The 18,305-nt window shown below is 45.3% G+C and overlaps 1 protein-coding gene across 6 annotated transcripts in view; it reads left to right on the forward strand.

Moving 5' to 3' along the window:
- LOC115075660 (caskin-1-like) overlaps positions 1 to 8,693 on the forward strand; it is a 177,969-nt gene extending 169,276 nt beyond the window's left edge. For 5 of the 6 annotated variants that reach the window (XM_029576237.1, XM_029576238.1, XM_029576240.1 and 2 more), the window contains 3 exons: positions 1,449 to 3,602; positions 5,920 to 6,301; positions 7,356 to 8,693. In XM_029576237.1, the coding sequence (XP_029432097.1) occupies positions 1,449 to 3,602; positions 5,920 to 6,301; positions 7,356 to 7,452 (2,633 nt within the window). In that variant the 3' untranslated portion in view covers positions 7,453 to 8,693. The remainder of the gene's footprint in view (positions 1 to 1,448; positions 3,603 to 5,919; positions 6,302 to 7,355) is intronic. The other variant, XR_003852568.1, reaches the window with a different exon arrangement.
- The last annotated feature ends 9,612 nt before the right edge of the window (positions 8,694 to 18,305 follow it).

Below are 18,305 nucleotides of genomic sequence, written 5' to 3' on the forward strand. Positions count from 1 at the left end.
ACAGAATCACTAATATATGTGTCCCATTACCTCTCTCCTTCCTAAGACACTGAATGCCTTTCTGAGTCACAGATAGTAGTGCCGTACTACTTACATACCACAGAATCACTAATGTATGTGTCCCTTACCTCTCTCCTTCCTAAGACACTGAATACCTTTCTGAGTCACAGATAGTAGTGCTGTACTACTTACATACCACAGAATCACTAATGTATGTGTCCCTTACCTCTCTTGTTGAGTCCCAGATTGCTTCCCATCACTTTCACCTTCCTGAGTCACTCACGAGTGAATGTGTCTCATGACGCTGACCTTGCTGAGTCACCAGTGAGGGAGAGTCCTGTGACTTTCCGCAGTTTTACATGGGCAATTCTGATATAGGATGTAGGCCTATGTTATGCAGAGAAGCAGGTGAAGACTGCAAGAACCCTCCGGTCTGTGGCTCTTGCACAATACCCAGACGTACTATCAGGGTACTTCCCTCAAAGAATGGGGGCGGGTGAGCGAGAGATTAAACCCTTGCCCAAACGGATTGCAAGAGAGATTTCATTTTTGGAAAGTGATGACTCTTCATTCAGTTCTGCTCTCACCTCACAGCGTGCCACGGTGCCTCCACTCTAACCAGTGTTGCTGCTTCCCAGGTCCACGTGGCCTTCATTCCTGCTTCCAGTTTGCTCCCCACTGAGAGCATAAACAGTTCTTGCAGCAACTTCTTCACTGTGCTAGGGCAGTGCCTGGTGTGTGCTTGGGTGCACATCTGCCATTGGGCCTATAGATCCAGATTACGTATTTCCTCTGCTTCTCAAGTGGTGGCCATTCTGTCTGACGTTTATAAACGTAGCAGTTTAATTTGCTACTACCTTGCTCCCAATCTTTCTGACAGTGTTATTAATGTAGCAGAAAAGGCGGTGTGTCTTCATTTATACTGAAACGTTAGCAAGGACTGGAGAGGGGCCTGTATGACCAGAGCTCTCCTACCCACAAAGCCTTGGATTAGGCAATATGATGTCACCAGGGTCCTGCCCTTCCTACCATCGTAGGACCCACTGTCAGGGGCTCTCTTATTCAGTCCCTGCTGATGACAGCAAGAATCAACCCATTCTCTCTTGCACGGCTTCCCACAGGCAGTGGCTGGAAGATGAGCACCTGTACAACCAAATTGTTAATAGATTGGCAGCCTTCACCTCCGGGGGCCTGAAGGTGCCAGGCGTGCGTCCTCTAGTCCGACACTGCCAACAGGCAAAGGTCTCAGGACCCGCTGAAATCTTTCATCAGGCACTCACTTCTTGTTGGTTGGAGGGCTCAGGCTATGTAATGAAAGCAAGTTAACCTTTTGTCTCTGCCCTCACTACAGAAAACCTCTGATGGAAAGTGTGAGTTTTCCCTGAATAGCACGACATGTACATGTGAGCCCGAGCCTTCGTCTTAACTTCTTTCTCTCCTGCTTCTAGGCCACCAGAAGAAGCTAATGTTGGCTGTTAAGAAGTTGGCTGAAATTCAGAAAGCCGATTATGGAAAATATGAATCAGGGACACTGAAGAAGAAGGCTCCTCAGTCGCTGGAGGTTGTTGCAATTGAGTCTCCACCGCAGGAGAGTGCAGAGTGTCAGTCCCCCAAGATGACAACGTTTCAGGACAGCGAGTTAAGCAGTGAGCTTCAGGTGGCTATGACGAGTGGCAGCGAGGCCACAGAGAACCACGAGAAACAAGTAAACCACGTCTTTCATATCAGGGAAGGACCAGGCTACAGGTCTCCAGGATCAAAGAGCGTTCAGGAAAACAACCTCAGTGGCCGAGCTAAGCACATCAGCAGCTCCCAGGAGCTCCTGGGAGATGGACCAAAAGTGCAAAGTGCAGCAATATCAAAAAGCCAAGAATATCTAAGCGATGATCTGAAGGCTGGAGCTTCCACCTTACCCAAGGAGGTGAGGCCCATGCGACAAGGGCATTCTATAAAGAGGGCCAGTGTGCCACCAGTCCCCGGTAAGCCCAGGCAATCCTTTCCTCCCTCGAGTGGGCATAGCTACACCCCACCGCAGACACCAACTAAAGCAAGACCTTCTTCTCCTCAGACTCTTACTGTCCCTCATGCAACAGCAAAAGTGAAGCCCACTCCTCAGCTCCTACAGCAGGTGGAGAGGCCAATGTCCCCCAGATCTCTGCCCCAGTCCCCCACGCACAGGGGCTTCGCGTACGTAATGCCGCAGCCTGTGGAAGGCGAGGGACACGTGCTGGGCCCCCTACCACAGGCTGTTCCAGTGTTACCTGTCTCTGTCCCAGTCCTGTGCCTTCCCCCTCCAGGTGCGGATCTGGAGGAAGACCCAGCAAGGCCGAAGAAGCGGGCCCACAGTTTGAACCGATACGCCATGTCGGACAGCGAGCAGGACAGGGATGAGCTGATGGTACCAGATGCTGTCCCCTATGCCACCGTGCAGAGACGGGTTGGAAGAAGTCACTCTGTCCGAACACAGTCCAGCGGAGACAAGAACGTCAATCGCAGCCAGTCCTTTGCTGTCAGGCCCAAGAAGAAGGGTCCGCCCCCTCCTCCACCCAAGCGCTCCAGCTCTGCCATCTCCAGCACGAACCTGGCCGATGACTTTAAAGATGGGGATTTGTCCCAGGAAAGCGAAGGAGTGGAGAGGTTTGGGGGCAGTGTGGACACCGGCAGTGCGGGCAGTGTGAAGAGTATAGCCGCCATGCTTGAAATGTCCTCCATCGGTGGTGGCGCCAGGGCCGTGGCCTTGCAGAAGGCTCTAGGTGGGAAAGGAGTGGAAGGCTACTACATCCACCCGAGTCTCATCTTCCAACCAGGTAGCCCTGATCACGCCAGAGTGGCCACGGTTCTCGCCAATGTAAAACACAGAGATGCCATTGGCTTGGATGGGGAAGTCGTCAACAGGCGTCGGACAATTAGTGGCCCAGTCACTGGTCTCATTGCTGCAGCTAAACGGGAAAGATCGGATAGCGTGAAGTCTGATACCGCAAAGGATTTGATTGTGAGCAGATCTCCGCTCCATCGAGGTGGCTCGCCCCACAACAGCTCCTCAGAGAGTATCCCATTTGCTGAGGAGAGGAACCAGACAATAAAGCAGCGGCCAAGGCAGGGGACGGCTCCCAAGGAGGACTCGGTGGAGGGAGTGTCGGCTGCTCAACGCCTGGCAGGGTCTGTGATTATCAAGCATGGAGATCTGTCCAAAGTGGAAGCCAATGTCACATTAAAGAGAAGAATAAAGGCCAGACAGAGCCAGCAGCATGATGTGAAGTTTGTGCTAACCGAATCGGACACTGTGAAGCGACGGCCAAAAACGAAAGAGAAAGAACATGCCCTGAGCCTGGACGCCGCTCAGCTGGTGGTGTACCAGAACGGCACCGGCACGGTGAAACGCAGGCCTGTGTCAGAAATGAGCGGTGTGGAGGTCTATGCGCCATCAGCTTTGCCTGTGGGTAGCAGCGCATCGGGAGCAGAATACACGAGCCACACCGCAGACGGAGAGTGCAAGAGACCCCTGAAGCCTCCGGTGTCGCCCAAGCCCATTCTGTCACAAGGCCAGAAGCCGCCTACCCCCACATCGAAGAAGGCTCCGATCCCAAGCCCCGGCAGTTCAGGTAAGGCTGAGAACAGACCTCATCTCTCGCTCTCACTTCATCTGCCTTCCCTTTTCATCTCTCTCTTTAGTGGAATGACAAGGTCAGGTCTTTCTTGTCCTCTCTTCTCTTCTCTCCTCTTTCTTTCCTTCACTTTAACTTCCCCTTGTTCTTTGGATCAGTCATGGTGCCAGGTTTTTCGCTGTCCTCTGCAAACAAACTCTATAACACCTGTTTGTACACTATTGCTTTATGATTTAACTGTAATTAGTTGTTGTTCACGATAACATTATGCTTTATCTGTAACAAGTTGTTAATCTGTAAACCGGAGTGAAGGCAGCTTGCTATACTTCGGTATATAAAAGAGTCCAAATAAAATAAATAAATAAATTAAGTCTCTCAAAGCGGGGAAGTCACCTGCTCGCAATGGTTATACTTCATCCTTTTATCAAAAGATGGCCGACATGGTAATCCTACCGTTGAGCAAAATGTACAGTTCATTAAGGTCAGAGGTTACCTTGTTGCCTAATTTAGCTGGCATTACGATAGTGGCTAAGCCGGGTCATGATCCTTCTGTGTGCGGCTCGTATCATCCGGTATCTTTGCTCAATGTAGATTTAAAGATATTGGCAAAGAATTTGGCAACTCGTCTCAATATCTTCATTGCCCAGATAATTCATCCAGACCAGGCAGGCTTTATACTGGGGTGCGTGGCTGCCAGCAATGTTCGGAAAATAGTAGATATTATATGGAGGGTAAAAAATGAAACATCCCAGCTTTATTTCTTACTGTTGACACTGAAAAAGCTTTTGATTTAGTTCACTGGTCCTTTTAATATCAAATCCTGGAGAAAATGCAGTTTGGGGATTTTTTTTCTTCACCAACCCTAAAGCATGTGGGAAGGTGAATGGGGGCTCTGCAGATTTGTTTAAAGTCGGAAGAGGCACGAGACAAGGCTGTCCTTTATCGCCACTACTCTTTGCTATATTTTTGGAGCCCTTCGCTACAAAGATTCGGCAAAACCAGGCTGTCCATGGCGTCACCCTTGGAGCTTTTTCTTCCACGTCGTCTCTTTTTGCTGATGATGTTCTTTTTACTTTAACAAATCCTGTTGAGTCCCTGCCGGCTACAGTGGGAGAAGGGGAACTTTTCAGCTCTGTTTCAGGGTTTTGAATCAATTGGGACAAGTCAGAAATTTTAAATGTCTCAGGCGAGGGAGAAAGGCTATTGTTGGGAAGATTCCCATTTAAGTGGGCTGAAAGCAAAATAAAATACTTAGGTGTATTCAGAGGATCTTTTGACACTGAATTACCCCCTTTGCTATCAGAATGGGATCGCTACCATATCTCTTGGTTGAGAAGAATAGTGGCTGTTAAGATGAATGTTTTGCCAAGGCTCCTCTATCTTTTCCAGACTCTACCAGTAGGAATATCAGATTCACTATTGAATAAAGGGCAGGGGAGAGTGAGAGCTCTTCCGATTGGTCTCCTTTGACTCTAGCTCTTGTTATATGAGCAGTTGACATTGGGTGATTATGTAATTGACCATGTGCCACTGCAACTCTAGTCATTGGGTCCCATCTTATTGTATTTCTTGGCATTAGGTAGATTATTGTGGAATCTTATGCCATTGGCTATCATGTCATGGGGTCCCATCTGCTTGACCTCTTGTTTTTGGAATTCAGGTTAATATTTAATTCTTTGGGGGCTCATGCTACTGAACCTCAGAACATTTGATAATTTTTTGATACAAGTGTTATAAACAGATGCCACGGCTATTTGGTTGATTTGCAAGGAGGAACTTGTCTTCACCACCTAGAGAAAATCTATAAAGATATGAATATAATACATTAGGAATGTTGTATTTTTTAGATTTGGTTGAATGAATGTTTATGATTAATGTGTGGGTGGCTTGAACCTTGGTGTGAGTGTCTGTTTTCTGGGAGAGTTTTAATGTTTTAATTGGGGTGGATTATTGTTTGTTTTTTTTGATAATAAGCTTTGTATAAATATGAAATAGTTGTTTTGTATCTATCTGTAAGAAAATATGTTTGCAATTTATATAATTGTATTAAAAATTGAAAGATTTATAGAATTTATTAAAAATATTGTTGATTGTAATATAAAGTAGATGATTGGATTGATGATATACTTATCTCTTGTTTTGAGGTGATGATTGTTCTTACCATACTATTTATTGACACCTTTCACTTGATATTCGCTTTAGAGCAAATAATGCATTAGTAATATGCTCACTATTCATGTCAGAATTTTTGTTTTGATCCATGAGTTAATACAGCCCTAAAGAGGGTATTTATGTGATTATTTTTTCCCTGCAGAAGTAAAGCATGTGCAAGGTACTCCACCCCCTGTATCTCCTAAGCCTGTCCCACCACCAACTGCTCCAAAACCCACTAAACCACATGCAATTATCCAGTCTGCCAGTGCCAGCTCCACTCCTGCACCCTCTCCTGCTAAGCAGCCCTCCACAATCAAGCCATCAAGCACACCACCTTCTCTGTGTTCAAGCCCAGCCAAACCACTAATATCTGGCCAGACCCAACAGGTTCCTGTGAAGCCGCCTAGATCCTCCATAGCGGGGTCGTCAACAGAGAGTGCCAGCACAGAAATAGCGCACCAGAAACTGGAGGAAACCAGCGCCTCCCTTGCAGCTGCTCTACAGGCTGTGGAAGAGAAGATCAAGCTGGAAGATAAACAGGAGTGAGAATCGTTTCATGTACTAAGGGGAGATAGGACGTAGTGGTCAGCCAATCATATTTATCATTCTGAGCACGTACATCATACATTGTCCCGGAGAGGTGGGAAGTAGCACTCATACAGTCAGATTCCTTCTCAGCACTTATGCATTATCCTGGAGAGAACCAAATCCAGCGCTTAAAGATTATTGGGTTGCGTGAAGTTGTTTATCACATCCTTGATGTTGGTGCTTTAAGCAGGACTGGCTCCTTTCAAGCTTGTTATAAGACTAACATAGCAGTAATTAGCTGAGTCTTAAAACTGTGCCTTAAAAATTCAGCACATGCTAATTATTTTTTAACACCCGAAGCTGCAAGCTAAGGGCATGCAAATGCATTGGGCGTTACAAAAGTCACATAAACTGGAAAATGTGCGCAAAGAATGGTTTACCACATAGCAAAACATGGTTTATTCACATAATTCATATTTTAAACACAGAAAACATGGTTTATGTTCACACACTTTTCTTTGTATAAAATATGATTTAAGCGTGAAAAAAAAATGCTTTCTGCCCTGAAAACTTTGCAGCACCTCCGACTAGGAGTTAAATTTCCAGCACTAAGAAAGGACAAGGTAAGCCAGCAGTCCATTCTGCAATGAGGGGTCATTAGCATGGTATTTCCATGAGCGGGTGCGAAGCCATGCAAACCATTTTACGCACGCATTTTTTATGTGCAAAACTCCTTGCTGCATCGGGAGTAACATTTGCATACAAAACTGTGCGCATCACTGCAGGTAAAACTGTGCTCTCTGCTGAATGCACCTTATTACATCGGGCCTGGAAGTGACTGGCTCTTGCTTTACTAAGCTTTTAGAGCTCTGGCACTTGGGCCGTATTCACATTTGCTGGAATCAGGTCCGGAATACCCTCTCTCTCTGAACATTAGTGAGGTCTTACGGCTGCTGTGGAGCCCTCACAGATTCCAGGTGCAGGGCTGCATGCAGGGCGAGCAGTGCACGAGAAAGCTCGGTCACGGTGTTACAACCTATGTTTAACTCTCTTTTCTTTCCTCCAAAGTTCTGCCACAGAATCAAAGAGCACAGTAAGCATCCTGGACGACATTGGCAGCATGTTTGATGACCTGGCAGACCAGCTTGATGCAATGTTAGAATGAGGGCAGAGAATGACTCCAGATAACCTCAGGATTTCCATGGGCACAAGGGCACAAGGCTCCAAACTGATCTTGTACAGAGTATGCTCTGCCTCCCCCAGCCTGTATCCGGTTTGCACAAAGAAAAAAATGATACCTCAGGATTGTGCTGAAACAGCCAGAGAAGTCTTTGTCAGACAGTTTTATCCCCTACGAGGTACCACAAACCTTGGAACAGGACAAATCCCATTGTAAAAAAAGGAAAACGTATACAATTATGATGGTATGTGTGAAGTGCAAACATGGTCAGAAGAAGAGTTTGTATGCAGTGTAACTTGTGTATTGCAAACAGACGGGGACTAGATCCTTTGTCGTTAAAGAGGCATTTCAGCTTTGTCCACTGGCAGCGAGATAGAAATGGTCCTCGAGAATGGGCATTCTGCAAACATAGTGCTATACACACCTATGGGGAAAAATTAATATCTGCAAGAATAGTTGTTTGCTCCTATTTCCCAGACCCTCTGCCCCCTTGCAGAGGAAGCACCACCATGCTGGTGGAAATTAAGCCCCAAATCCAAGACAAAAAAGTTATTCTTTCCCTTTGAGGGTGTGTAGCACTAGATTTTACTATTATAGTCCCCCAGGGCTTCAAGGCTTCCTTTATAAAATGGTGTAGTCAGCAGTAGTGAGGTGAAGTCAGGGACTCGGGTACAGGTTGCACTTTTTCCATCATCTGCTCTTGTGAAATAAATGAGGAGAAGAGTGTGTTCCTCTGCAAGAGTCAGAGCCCAGCGCCAGGCATTGTTCAGCTGCCTTTCACTGCAAACAGTCCCTGCTGCTCCCTGGAGTCTCTGTCAGAGAGGTTTCTGTAGATGCAGAAGAATGGTCAGATTGCCAGGACCAATGATTTGTGTCCTTAATATACAGGGGATGCAGTGGAGATGGTCTGCTGTCCAGTGTTGAAGGCAACCATTAAGGATTAAGGCAAACGAGGCTTGGATGAAGGCAGAATGTGCGGAAAGAAGAATATAGCTGCCTCTGTATGCTGGAGCTTTCTTTCACCGGTGCAATATCTTCTACCGATGTGGGATGAGAAAACAGAAGAGAGCTGGGGCTGTGGGGTTTCTAGAGCTGCATGCTTACTTATCTTCTATTTGTCTTGTTATACCTGATATAACATGTTGCAGCAAAATGTAACAAGTTAACTAACCTCTGTTGTTTTGTGTTCACAAGATGGTTGAATGCACTGCCATATTCTAGTTTAGCTCTGTGGTTTGGGTGTTCTCTGGTTTCGTGCAGATCTTGGAATATTGTAAGATGAGAAGAAAAGTTCAACATCTTATGCAGTGCCCATGGCATGTCAGATACATGCTCACTCCCTGCTGTAAGATTTCTAACTCTGAACAGGGTCCATGTTTTTCCGCACACCATAGACATGGCATTGTATAGACAGAGAAGACATTTGGGTCTTTTTCAGTGATTCACTGCACCTAGAGATCCCACAAAATGAAGCATTCAGTTACTTCACTTCCTTGATAATTAACAAGATCATTTAGCAAAGATTAATTTAGTCTGTAAAGTAAAAACAGAGCAATTAGTATGCTTGGAGGTCAATATTCAAAGAACTGGCGAGTGGCAAAATAATCTGTGGAAAGTTGTGTGTAACTTTTCCCGGATATCCACCAGGACATGCATGCAGAAGTCTCCTGCCGAATGTACTCTGATGTTTCTGTTCAGACTTGTGCATAACTTGAGCCAGAGAGCATTCAATAAATGTGCTCACTGGCTAAAGATTAGTCCTGCGCCCAGAAGTTTTATGCATACAATGTATGCAATCGGCTGGGGAAAACATTCAGAGCTCGTTTTTTGGGCCTGTAACTCAAAAGGTTATCCATACAAAGGCTTTCAGTATTGGCCTCTGATTTCTATATTCCACTTTTCAAGCATGTCAAAATAGAGTACATTAAGGTACTGTAGGTAGTTCCCTATTTTCATAGGCTTTAGGGCCATAGACGCATTAAGGCTTTTCTCCCATTTTGGTGTATGGGAAAAATTCTTAGTGAATCAGGTACTAAGTTTGTATGTGAAGCAGTGGAGTGTAAATTGAGTTGTCCAAGGTCACAAGGGGCACCAGCGGAATTTGAACTCTGACTTCCCTGCTTTGCAAACCACTACTCCACCACATCTCTTGATTTTATTTATTTATTTACAAAGTATTTGTTGACCGCTCACTCCGTCTATTGTGGCAGTTTACAGATTAAAACATACACAATTTTTATTTCCGTTTCTGTAAAACTGATGGCCAGGCTCTGCTGCTTATACTTTGAGCTTACAAATAATGTCTCCTGCCCCAAGATTCTCAACATTAGCAACATAAGATTGCCATACTGGGTCAGACCAAAGGTCCATCAAGGCCAATATCCTGTTGCCAATCCAGGTCACAAGTACCTGGTAGGATCCCAAATAGTCAATAGATTCCATGCTACTTATTCCAGGGATAAACAGTGGATTTCCCCAACTATATCTTAATAATGTTTTATAGGATTTTCTTCTAGGAATTTGTCCAAACCTTTTTTTAAGCACAGTTATACTAATAGCTTTCTTCACATCCTCTGGCAATGAATTCCAGAGCTTAATTATGCATTGAGTAAAAAAATATTTTCTCTTATTAGTTGTATCATCTAGTAACTTCATTTGTACTTTGCAAAAGAGTAATTGATTAATGTTTTCTCGTTCCATTCCAATCATTATTTTATAGCCCTTTATCATATCCCCCCTCAGTCGTCTCTTCTCCAAGCTGAAGAGTCCTAACCTCTTTAGCCTTTCCTCATAGGGGAGCTGTTCCATCCCCTTTATCATCTTGGTTGCCCTTCTCTGCACCTTTTCTAATTCTGCTGTATCTTTCTTGAGATGCAGTGACCAGAACCTCACACAGTATTCAAGATGAGGTTGCACCATGGAGGATACAGAAGCATTAGGATATTCTCTGTTTTATTCTCCATTCCTTTCCTAATAATCACCCGCATGCTATTTGCTTTCTTGGCTGCTGCTGCTGCACACTGAGCTGAGGATTTCACTGCATTATCAATGATGACACCTGGATCCTTTTCCTGAGTGGAGACTCCTAATGTGGAACCTTGCATGGTGTAGCTATAATTTGGGTTTCTGTTCCGTAAGTTGCACTTGTCATCGGCCATTTGCATGCCCAGCCTCCCAGTTTTCCAATGTCCTCTTGCAATTTTCACAATCCTGTTGTGATTAACATCTTCAAATAATTTTGTATCATCAGCAGATTTGATCACCTCACTCATTGCTCCCATCTCTAGGTCAGTCTTGTTTTCTAAAATAGTCTAATTAAAAAAAATATATATATATACCATGCCTGTTCAATTAAGGAGCAGCCCAGGGGGCTTACTCCCCTCATCCCATGTCCCAGAATACCAATCAAATTATAAGGGTTTTATAGAAGTGTGAGCAGAGAAAGACCATATGGCCGATGTAGTCTGCTCATTCACACCAACTCCTCAGCTCTGCAGTCCATGTTAAGGGATGGTTTCAAAACTCCTTCAAGCGGACTAACAAAGCAACCACAAGACTTTATCCAAATCTTATGCAGTCTAAGATTAATAGAATTTTTGGTTTCTTCTTGCCCCCAAACTTGCTTTATGGTGAAAGGCTTTCTGCTATGTTAAAATATAATATTATCTGCATCTAATGGGAAGGCCTCAAGATGGAACTTCAGCAATATTCAGCTACTAAAGCAAAATCCTTTGTATGCAATCGTACCAAAATTAGGATTTCAAATCAGCAGGGTAACACTTTAATAACAGCAAAAGAAGCCCAGCTTAATGCCCCATCATGCATCTTTCTCCTCACTGTACAGATGTGCATCTCTGGTTCTGTGTACTGGCCTCTCTTCCCCTCTCTGTGTGTCTGTCTATCTTACACACACACACCCCTCCCCCCCACAAACACACCCCTTCCCCCCCCCCCCACACACACACCTTGAGTATTGTATGCCATTCTGGTCACTGCAACTCATGAAATGATATAGAAAAGTTGAGAGTAGGGCATCAAAAATGGCTCCCATGTGATGAGAGGCTGTGTACATTAGGGCTCTCTTCAGCTTGGAAGAGAGCCATCTGAGAGGGGATATAATAGAAGTTTATAATATCATTAGTGTGGTGGAACAGATAAATAGGGAATGGTTCTTTTCCCTTCCATATCAGGACTAGGAGACACAGATTTAATAGAAATTTAAGAATGCATTTTTTTCAGTCAATGCACAGTTAAGTGGTGGAATTTGTTGCCAGAGAATGTGGTCTAGAAAAAGGTTTGGAGAAGGGGAGTCACCACCTCTTACTAGGGAATGTGCAACATAGAAGGTGAAATTACTTCTTACCTGATAGAGGAAAGGAAATTAAGTCTGGCAAGCCAGGCCACACCAGGGGGTTGTGCACTCCAACCAGCAGATGGTGAGATGGAGAACAAGGACTCGCTGATGTCACCATCCTACAGCTCTGCTCAGGCACCAACCAGCCAGCCAGTATTTCTTCAGAAGCAAACTGTGGACACTAAACAAAAATGTCGTATCCTACATACACTATTCAATTTAACCTTGTGGATACTTTCTCTTGTTTAAAAAAAAAAAAAAACAGAAACACTGAATGCAGCTCCATTAACAATAGTCCTCTAGGACAATCTTAGGATCTTAGAAGAAGACTGGAACTCAATTACCCGATCTGTGGAAGTCCAGCTGCATGAGAGATCCTTGAATCTCATTCCTTCCTTGACAGGGATCTAGCAAAACAGAGGAAGGTTGGCAGCCCAGGGTGGGATGGTGGACTGGTTTGCCCTACACTTCAAGGAAAGGAAATTATCCGGTAATGAGTAATTCCACCTTCCTCTTCATTCAGGCAGGCCAGGCCACACCAGTGGGATGCACCAAAGCTACTGCCTAGAAGGGCGGGAGGCTGCCTGAGGCCCAAGCAGCACTGCTCTAGCAAAGGCAGAATCCTCTCGTGCTGCCACATGTTGCCGGTAATACCTGGCAAACATCTGCAAGAAAGACCACGTTGCCGCTCTACAGATCTCTGCCGGAGAAAGCAAACAACTCTGCCTAGGAAACTGCCTGCGCCCGGGACGAATGCATCCGAACTTGCCTCGGGAGAGGCTTCCCAGAATCCACATCGACCGCCAACACCAGTTCCTTAATCCAACGAGCTACTGTGCCCCGAAAAGCTGCCTCCCCCTTCTTCAGCCCCAGGTGAAGAACAAAAAGCCAATCCAATTTCCGAAAATCACTCGTAACTTCCAGATAATGCAGTAAGTGCCACCACACATCCAATGGCAGCAATTTCCTGTATTCCTGACCATCCCTATCCCTATCCAAGGATGGTAACACCACTGACTGATTTAAGTGAAACTTGGAAGAAAGGCATGTACTGTCCGAATCTGCACCCTATCTGGTGTGATAATCAAAAAAGGATCTCTGTATGACCAGGTTTGCCATTCCAAAATCCACCTTGCAGAATAAATAGCGACCACAAGGAAATGCCCCAAAGAGGACGAACTGTCAAACTTTCCAGAAAAGAGAGACCCAGATTCAAATCCCACAATGGTACCGGGAAATGCAAGGGAGATCTAAGGTGTTTCACTCCCCTCAAGAACCTAGACATGTCTGAGTGAGAAAAGAGTGGTCTTCCCTGCACTCGGCCCCAATAACATGCTATAGCAGCGTGTTCAAGGCTAACCCCTTAATCTTGGATTTTTTACAAGAAGGCCTGAGTAAGGGAAGAAGCACGATTCTGACAGCAATGCTAAAAACCCACCAAACATGAATATATGCCAAGGAGGTGGAAAAGCTATGTACGCGCAGAAGAGTTTCCACCCTGCCCCTGAGTAATCTCACTTTAAGAGCCTAGTCCTCAAGGGCTAAACCGTAAGAAAAACTTACCCAGATTGTTGTGAAAAATTGGGCCCTGCCATAACAGTCCCCCAAGAAGAGGGAGTTGCCAAGGGTCTTCCATCAGAAGGTGACGCAGATCCGCGTACCATGGCCTGTGCAGCCAATCCAGGGCCACCAGAAGCACCACACCTGGATGTGGCGCTATCTTCTGCAACAAACGGCCGATCATGGGCCCTGGTGGAAACCCATAGAGTAACTTCTCTTGCAGCCAATCCTGAACTAGCACATCTAATCCGAGTGCTTGAACATCCCTTGACTGACTATAAAATCTCTCCAATTTCACATGCTTGTGCATCACCATTAGATCCAGAAAGGGACACCCCTAGTGCCCACAATAACACAAAAAACCTTGGGAGCCAGTTCCCATTCTTCTGGATCCAAATCGCGACAGCTGAGATAATCTGCCTGCACATTGTCGACACTTCCTGCTGTACGGGAGACTGACAGTGCCTATAAATGATGTTCCACCATGGCAGAAGGGCATCCATTTCTAGAGAGACCTGCCAACTTCAAGTACCTCCTTGATGATTTATGTACACCACTAGGGATGTGAATTGGGCTTCGGACGATTGAAAATATCGTACAATATTTTCAAAATAGTCAGAAATCGGGGGCTCCCCAAAACGATAGGAAAACCCCACGATATTGTTTGTGTGGGTTCTCTTATCGTTTTCGGGGAGGGCGGGAAAAACGGCACACAAAAATAACCCCTAAACCCACCCCAGCCCTTTAAAACTAATCCCTTAGCTTCCCCCACCCTCCCGACTCCCCAAAAAACTTTTTACAGGTACCTGGTGGTCCAGTGGGGGTCCTGGGATTGATCTCCCACTCCCGGGCCGTCGGCTGCCACTAATCAAAATGGTGCCGAATGCCCTTACCATGTGACAGGGTATCCATGCCATTGGCCGGCCCCTGTCACATGGTAGGAGCACTGGATGGCCAGCACCATTTTTAAAGATGGCGCCGGCCATCCAGTGCTCCCTCCATGTGACAGGGACCAGCCAATGGCACGGATACCCTGTCACATGGTAAGGGCAAAGGCCATCGGCGCCATTTTTATTAGTGGCAGCCGACGGCCCGAGAGGGGGAGATCGCTCCCGGGACCCCCACTGGACCACCAGGTACCTGTAAAATGTTTGTGGGGGGGTCAGGAGGGTGGGGGGAAGTCTATGCTAAGAAGTTAGATAAAGCTGTGCTGGGGCATAGCGGGGAAGGAATAAGTCAGAAAATGTTATTAGTTATGTTCTCAGAGCTTATCAATACTAAACCTGAGAGATTTTAACTAATAGGATTGCAGGATGCAGACTGAACATTTTCATTGGTTCTTGGAAGGTTACTGGTACTCTTTCCAGAACGTTTCATGCTACTCAGCCTTTTAAGTGGGCCTGGTATGGTTTTATTTACTGTTCTGCACTCCCAAACAACAGGACACCAGCATATGAGAAGTGTTCTGTTCTGCCCCCATGACGGTTTTGCAGGAATTTGTGTCCGTTACATTATAGATATAACCTCAGAAAGCAGCTAGCAATAGCCTATAATAGCATGGCATGTAGGAAAAGCTTTTTTATTGAATGGTGTGTTCTTAAATGAGCCGGACTAATAAGCAACGTTAGTAAGAGAGCAGTGGCTACTGCTGCCTGTTCCTGCAGTCCCGCTACCCTCTCCGACTCCCAGGAGTAGACAGAGCGTTGTGCCTGCTCTGCTCAGCCTTGGTACAGCAGAGTTAGAGTCAGGAGTAAGCAATAGCGTTCCTTCCAGTCCAGCAAGGTCTAGGGCCAGGGGTCGGGAAGGCAATGCTTCACTAGAGGTAAAAGTCAGTGTTTGTTCCCTATCACTCTGGCTGCATAGCGAAAGGTTTTCTTGCAAAGATGCTGTCCTCTAACAGTCCCAGGGCAGGCACCTGCTACAGTGACAACAGGTGACCTTCATGTCTTCCAAACCTTGCGATCCGGTTGCTGACTGCCTTCCTGGGTTGAGAAAGGACAGTGCAGCAGAGCTGGGATGTTTCTCATTTGTACAGAGAATGAAATGCCAATTCCTTTTGGGGTAGTTCGTTTCAAATTCGGTGCAGCGGTGCGGTTTCTGTGGTCGTGGACGTGAGCGGGCCTTGCTTAGTGCTTACGTTTTGAGCAATGTGACACTCAAGTAGATACTGCTTCCTGCTTAGTGATTAAAAGTGCAGAAAGTTCCTTCTCTTAGAAATATTGAGCACAATTTTTGGAGTTTCTTTCTGTAGGATCTCAAAGTGAAGGAGACAGTGGCCTCCACTCCTGATTGCTGGCAGTCTCTGTAAGATTTCTCAGTGTAGGCTACAATGTCCTCTATTGTAAGTTTATTAAAATATGAAATTTATTTAAAAAAAAAAAAAGTGAGCAGCTCCATTACAGATGTATATTATAGAGCTGGGGCTCTGGAAGAGATGTATATTAGCGAGCGAGGGCCCCAGTCCAGAGATATATTACAGATCTGCGCTAGATGTATATTACAGATGCAGGGCCCTAGGGCATACCTATGATACCGAATGCACTTCTGCTAGTACTGGATTTTGCATTTTAGTGCTAGTGGCCCTGATATATATTGATTTAAGATTATTTTCTGGCTGAGCATGTGAAAATAAATGAGTATTTTGGTTGCAGAAGAATCCCTCCAGCAAGTTTCTGGAATCCTCTTGAAGCAGATCATAGAATGGTTTATTTTTTTCAGTGACAAGACATCAATTAAATTCAGTCATTCAAACATCACACAAACAAAAAAAAAAGAGTTAGCAAAGAAGTGGGATGTTATTTGTCTGTGTATCCTCTTGGTGCTTGTCTTGCCTCAATCAGGAAAAAGGTGCTAAAGACCAGTGCTAGCTCCTATATTCTGAGAAAGGCTGACACCCTCTGCAGGAGCCCTACAGAGCTATCAGCAGGGTCATGAGGAGAGTTTCAAAATCAGCAAAATGTGTAGACACATATTTACCACTCATTTCTTTGCTTTACAGTGGGCATGGTTCTGCCTCCTTAAACATTCACCTGTAGTAACATGCATAGGGCCACATTATACTCAGAGCATCCCCTCAGTACCTGCCTGTGCAAAAGAGGAAAGCAAGACACAGGCCATGAAACAGGCACTTCTAGTGAGAAATGCTTTCAGGGCCTGGATTCTGAGGAGCCCTCATGTCCGCATGCTCCATAGCCACTCTCAGCACTGGGAAGGCGTGCATGCCTCTTCTTGTAAGCACAAACGGCTAAGGCATTCAGCATTACACAGGTAACCATGAACAGCTGAGAGCAGAGGAGCTAGAAATACACCAAGCCAAGCGTGAAGCAGAGACCTCAGCACAGGAATCCAGAGGGAGAACAGAGAGGGAGTGATTGTATGATCTGCAGTCAAGAGGAAACAGTGCAAGATTGGGGAAATATATTTTGTGTGTGTGTGTGTGTGTGTGTGAGAAATCGTTCTGAACAGAGCACAAACATCAAATACCTTGCAGGATCCTTTTTTAAGCAATTACAACCTTGTTTAGTGTTGTTTTAATGGTAATTTCATTGATTTTTTTTTACACATGTTCCAATCTAAGGATGTGCCTTGTTTAACAAAGTTCTGGTGGATGAAGTTAACTCCTGTGTTGGAGGTGTCTGTTTTTAAATGGCTGTGTCTTACGTTTTGTTTTTTTTTTTATGTGTGCATACATGGAGGATCCGAAGTCCTGCACACTGCTGGTTTTGCCTGTGATGAATGCACCCGCTTGTGGTTTTGTGATTTCTTGGCAGAGCACCTACTGCCTTCCTCCTTTGATCCAAATGTGTTAGGCACAACTTTCAAATTTCTTAAAATAAGCAAAAAAGGAAAAAAAAAAACCAACCAACCAACCACTTGGAAAAGAGCTCTTATAAAGAAAATATATGTAACTCCCTTCCTAAATAAATGGATCCACTCCTCTAGCAATTTCTATTGCAGGAGATCTGCTTTTCTGATTAAGTTCTGGACTCTGTCTTGTATTGCCATGCGGTCCAAGCTATGCATCTTGGTGCTTTTCTTGGTAGTCTGTGCTTTTGTACACACATTATTATAACTAGGTGGTTTGTGGTGCTGTCGAGATCCTACTCCTGTGAGGCTGACAGAAATATATATGAATACATGAAAAGGAGCCTACAGATAAATGTGAAGGACATTAATTGTGAGAAGAGGCAAAAAGAAAAAAAGCAGGTAGGGCTGATTTTTTTTTTTTTGTTCTTTCCTGTTGCCACCTTTGGATTGAGCTCTCCTGTGCACACAGGGCTGTGCAGTATTTGTCCATTTCTGTGTCAGGTGTGCAGCAGGCCGGAGCTCCACTACCTGTCATTAGTGTAGCGGCAGCAGCTGCAGCACTCAATAAATGTCCGATCATAGCCCACGTGTCCGACTGCTCTTTGTGTGTGAGACGTGTGCTAGAGAGGGGGTGGGATAGCACCTTCTTGGCGTGTGTGATGCAAACGATTTATTTTAATACATAATTCACTCAAGCAAGACGTGAAACAAAAATATCCTAATAGAGGCCACTTTAGCAGCTCTATCAGTCACAATGTTCAAACATTGCAATACCCAGGTAAGTCCTGGCAGGATCCACTTTCTAGTAGCAGACTTAGAATATATATTTTAGTAGCTAAATCTCCAAGCTGACACAGTTCAGGTAGGGTCCTGGATTGGAGTTACTTTAATACACTGCAGAGCTGGAGCCTTCCCAGCTCTATAAACAAGTCTTGCTCCCACACTAATGAAATAACAGCAGCACTCGCAGAGGGGGGGTAGTTCTGCTGCTTCTTCCTCTATCCCCCAACCTCTCTTTTTAATTCTGATAAAAGGCCCCGCAGGAGGGAAGCCGCCCCTCCTTGGAGGAGGACCGAGCCCATTTGACGAGCTCTCACCATTGCTCATCTTCTTATGA

The sequence above is a fragment of the Rhinatrema bivittatum genome, chromosome 14, assembly GCF_901001135.1.
Source record: "Rhinatrema bivittatum chromosome 14, aRhiBiv1.1, whole genome shotgun sequence".
NCBI classification, from domain to species: domain Eukaryota; kingdom Metazoa; phylum Chordata; class Amphibia; order Gymnophiona; family Rhinatrematidae; genus Rhinatrema; species Rhinatrema bivittatum.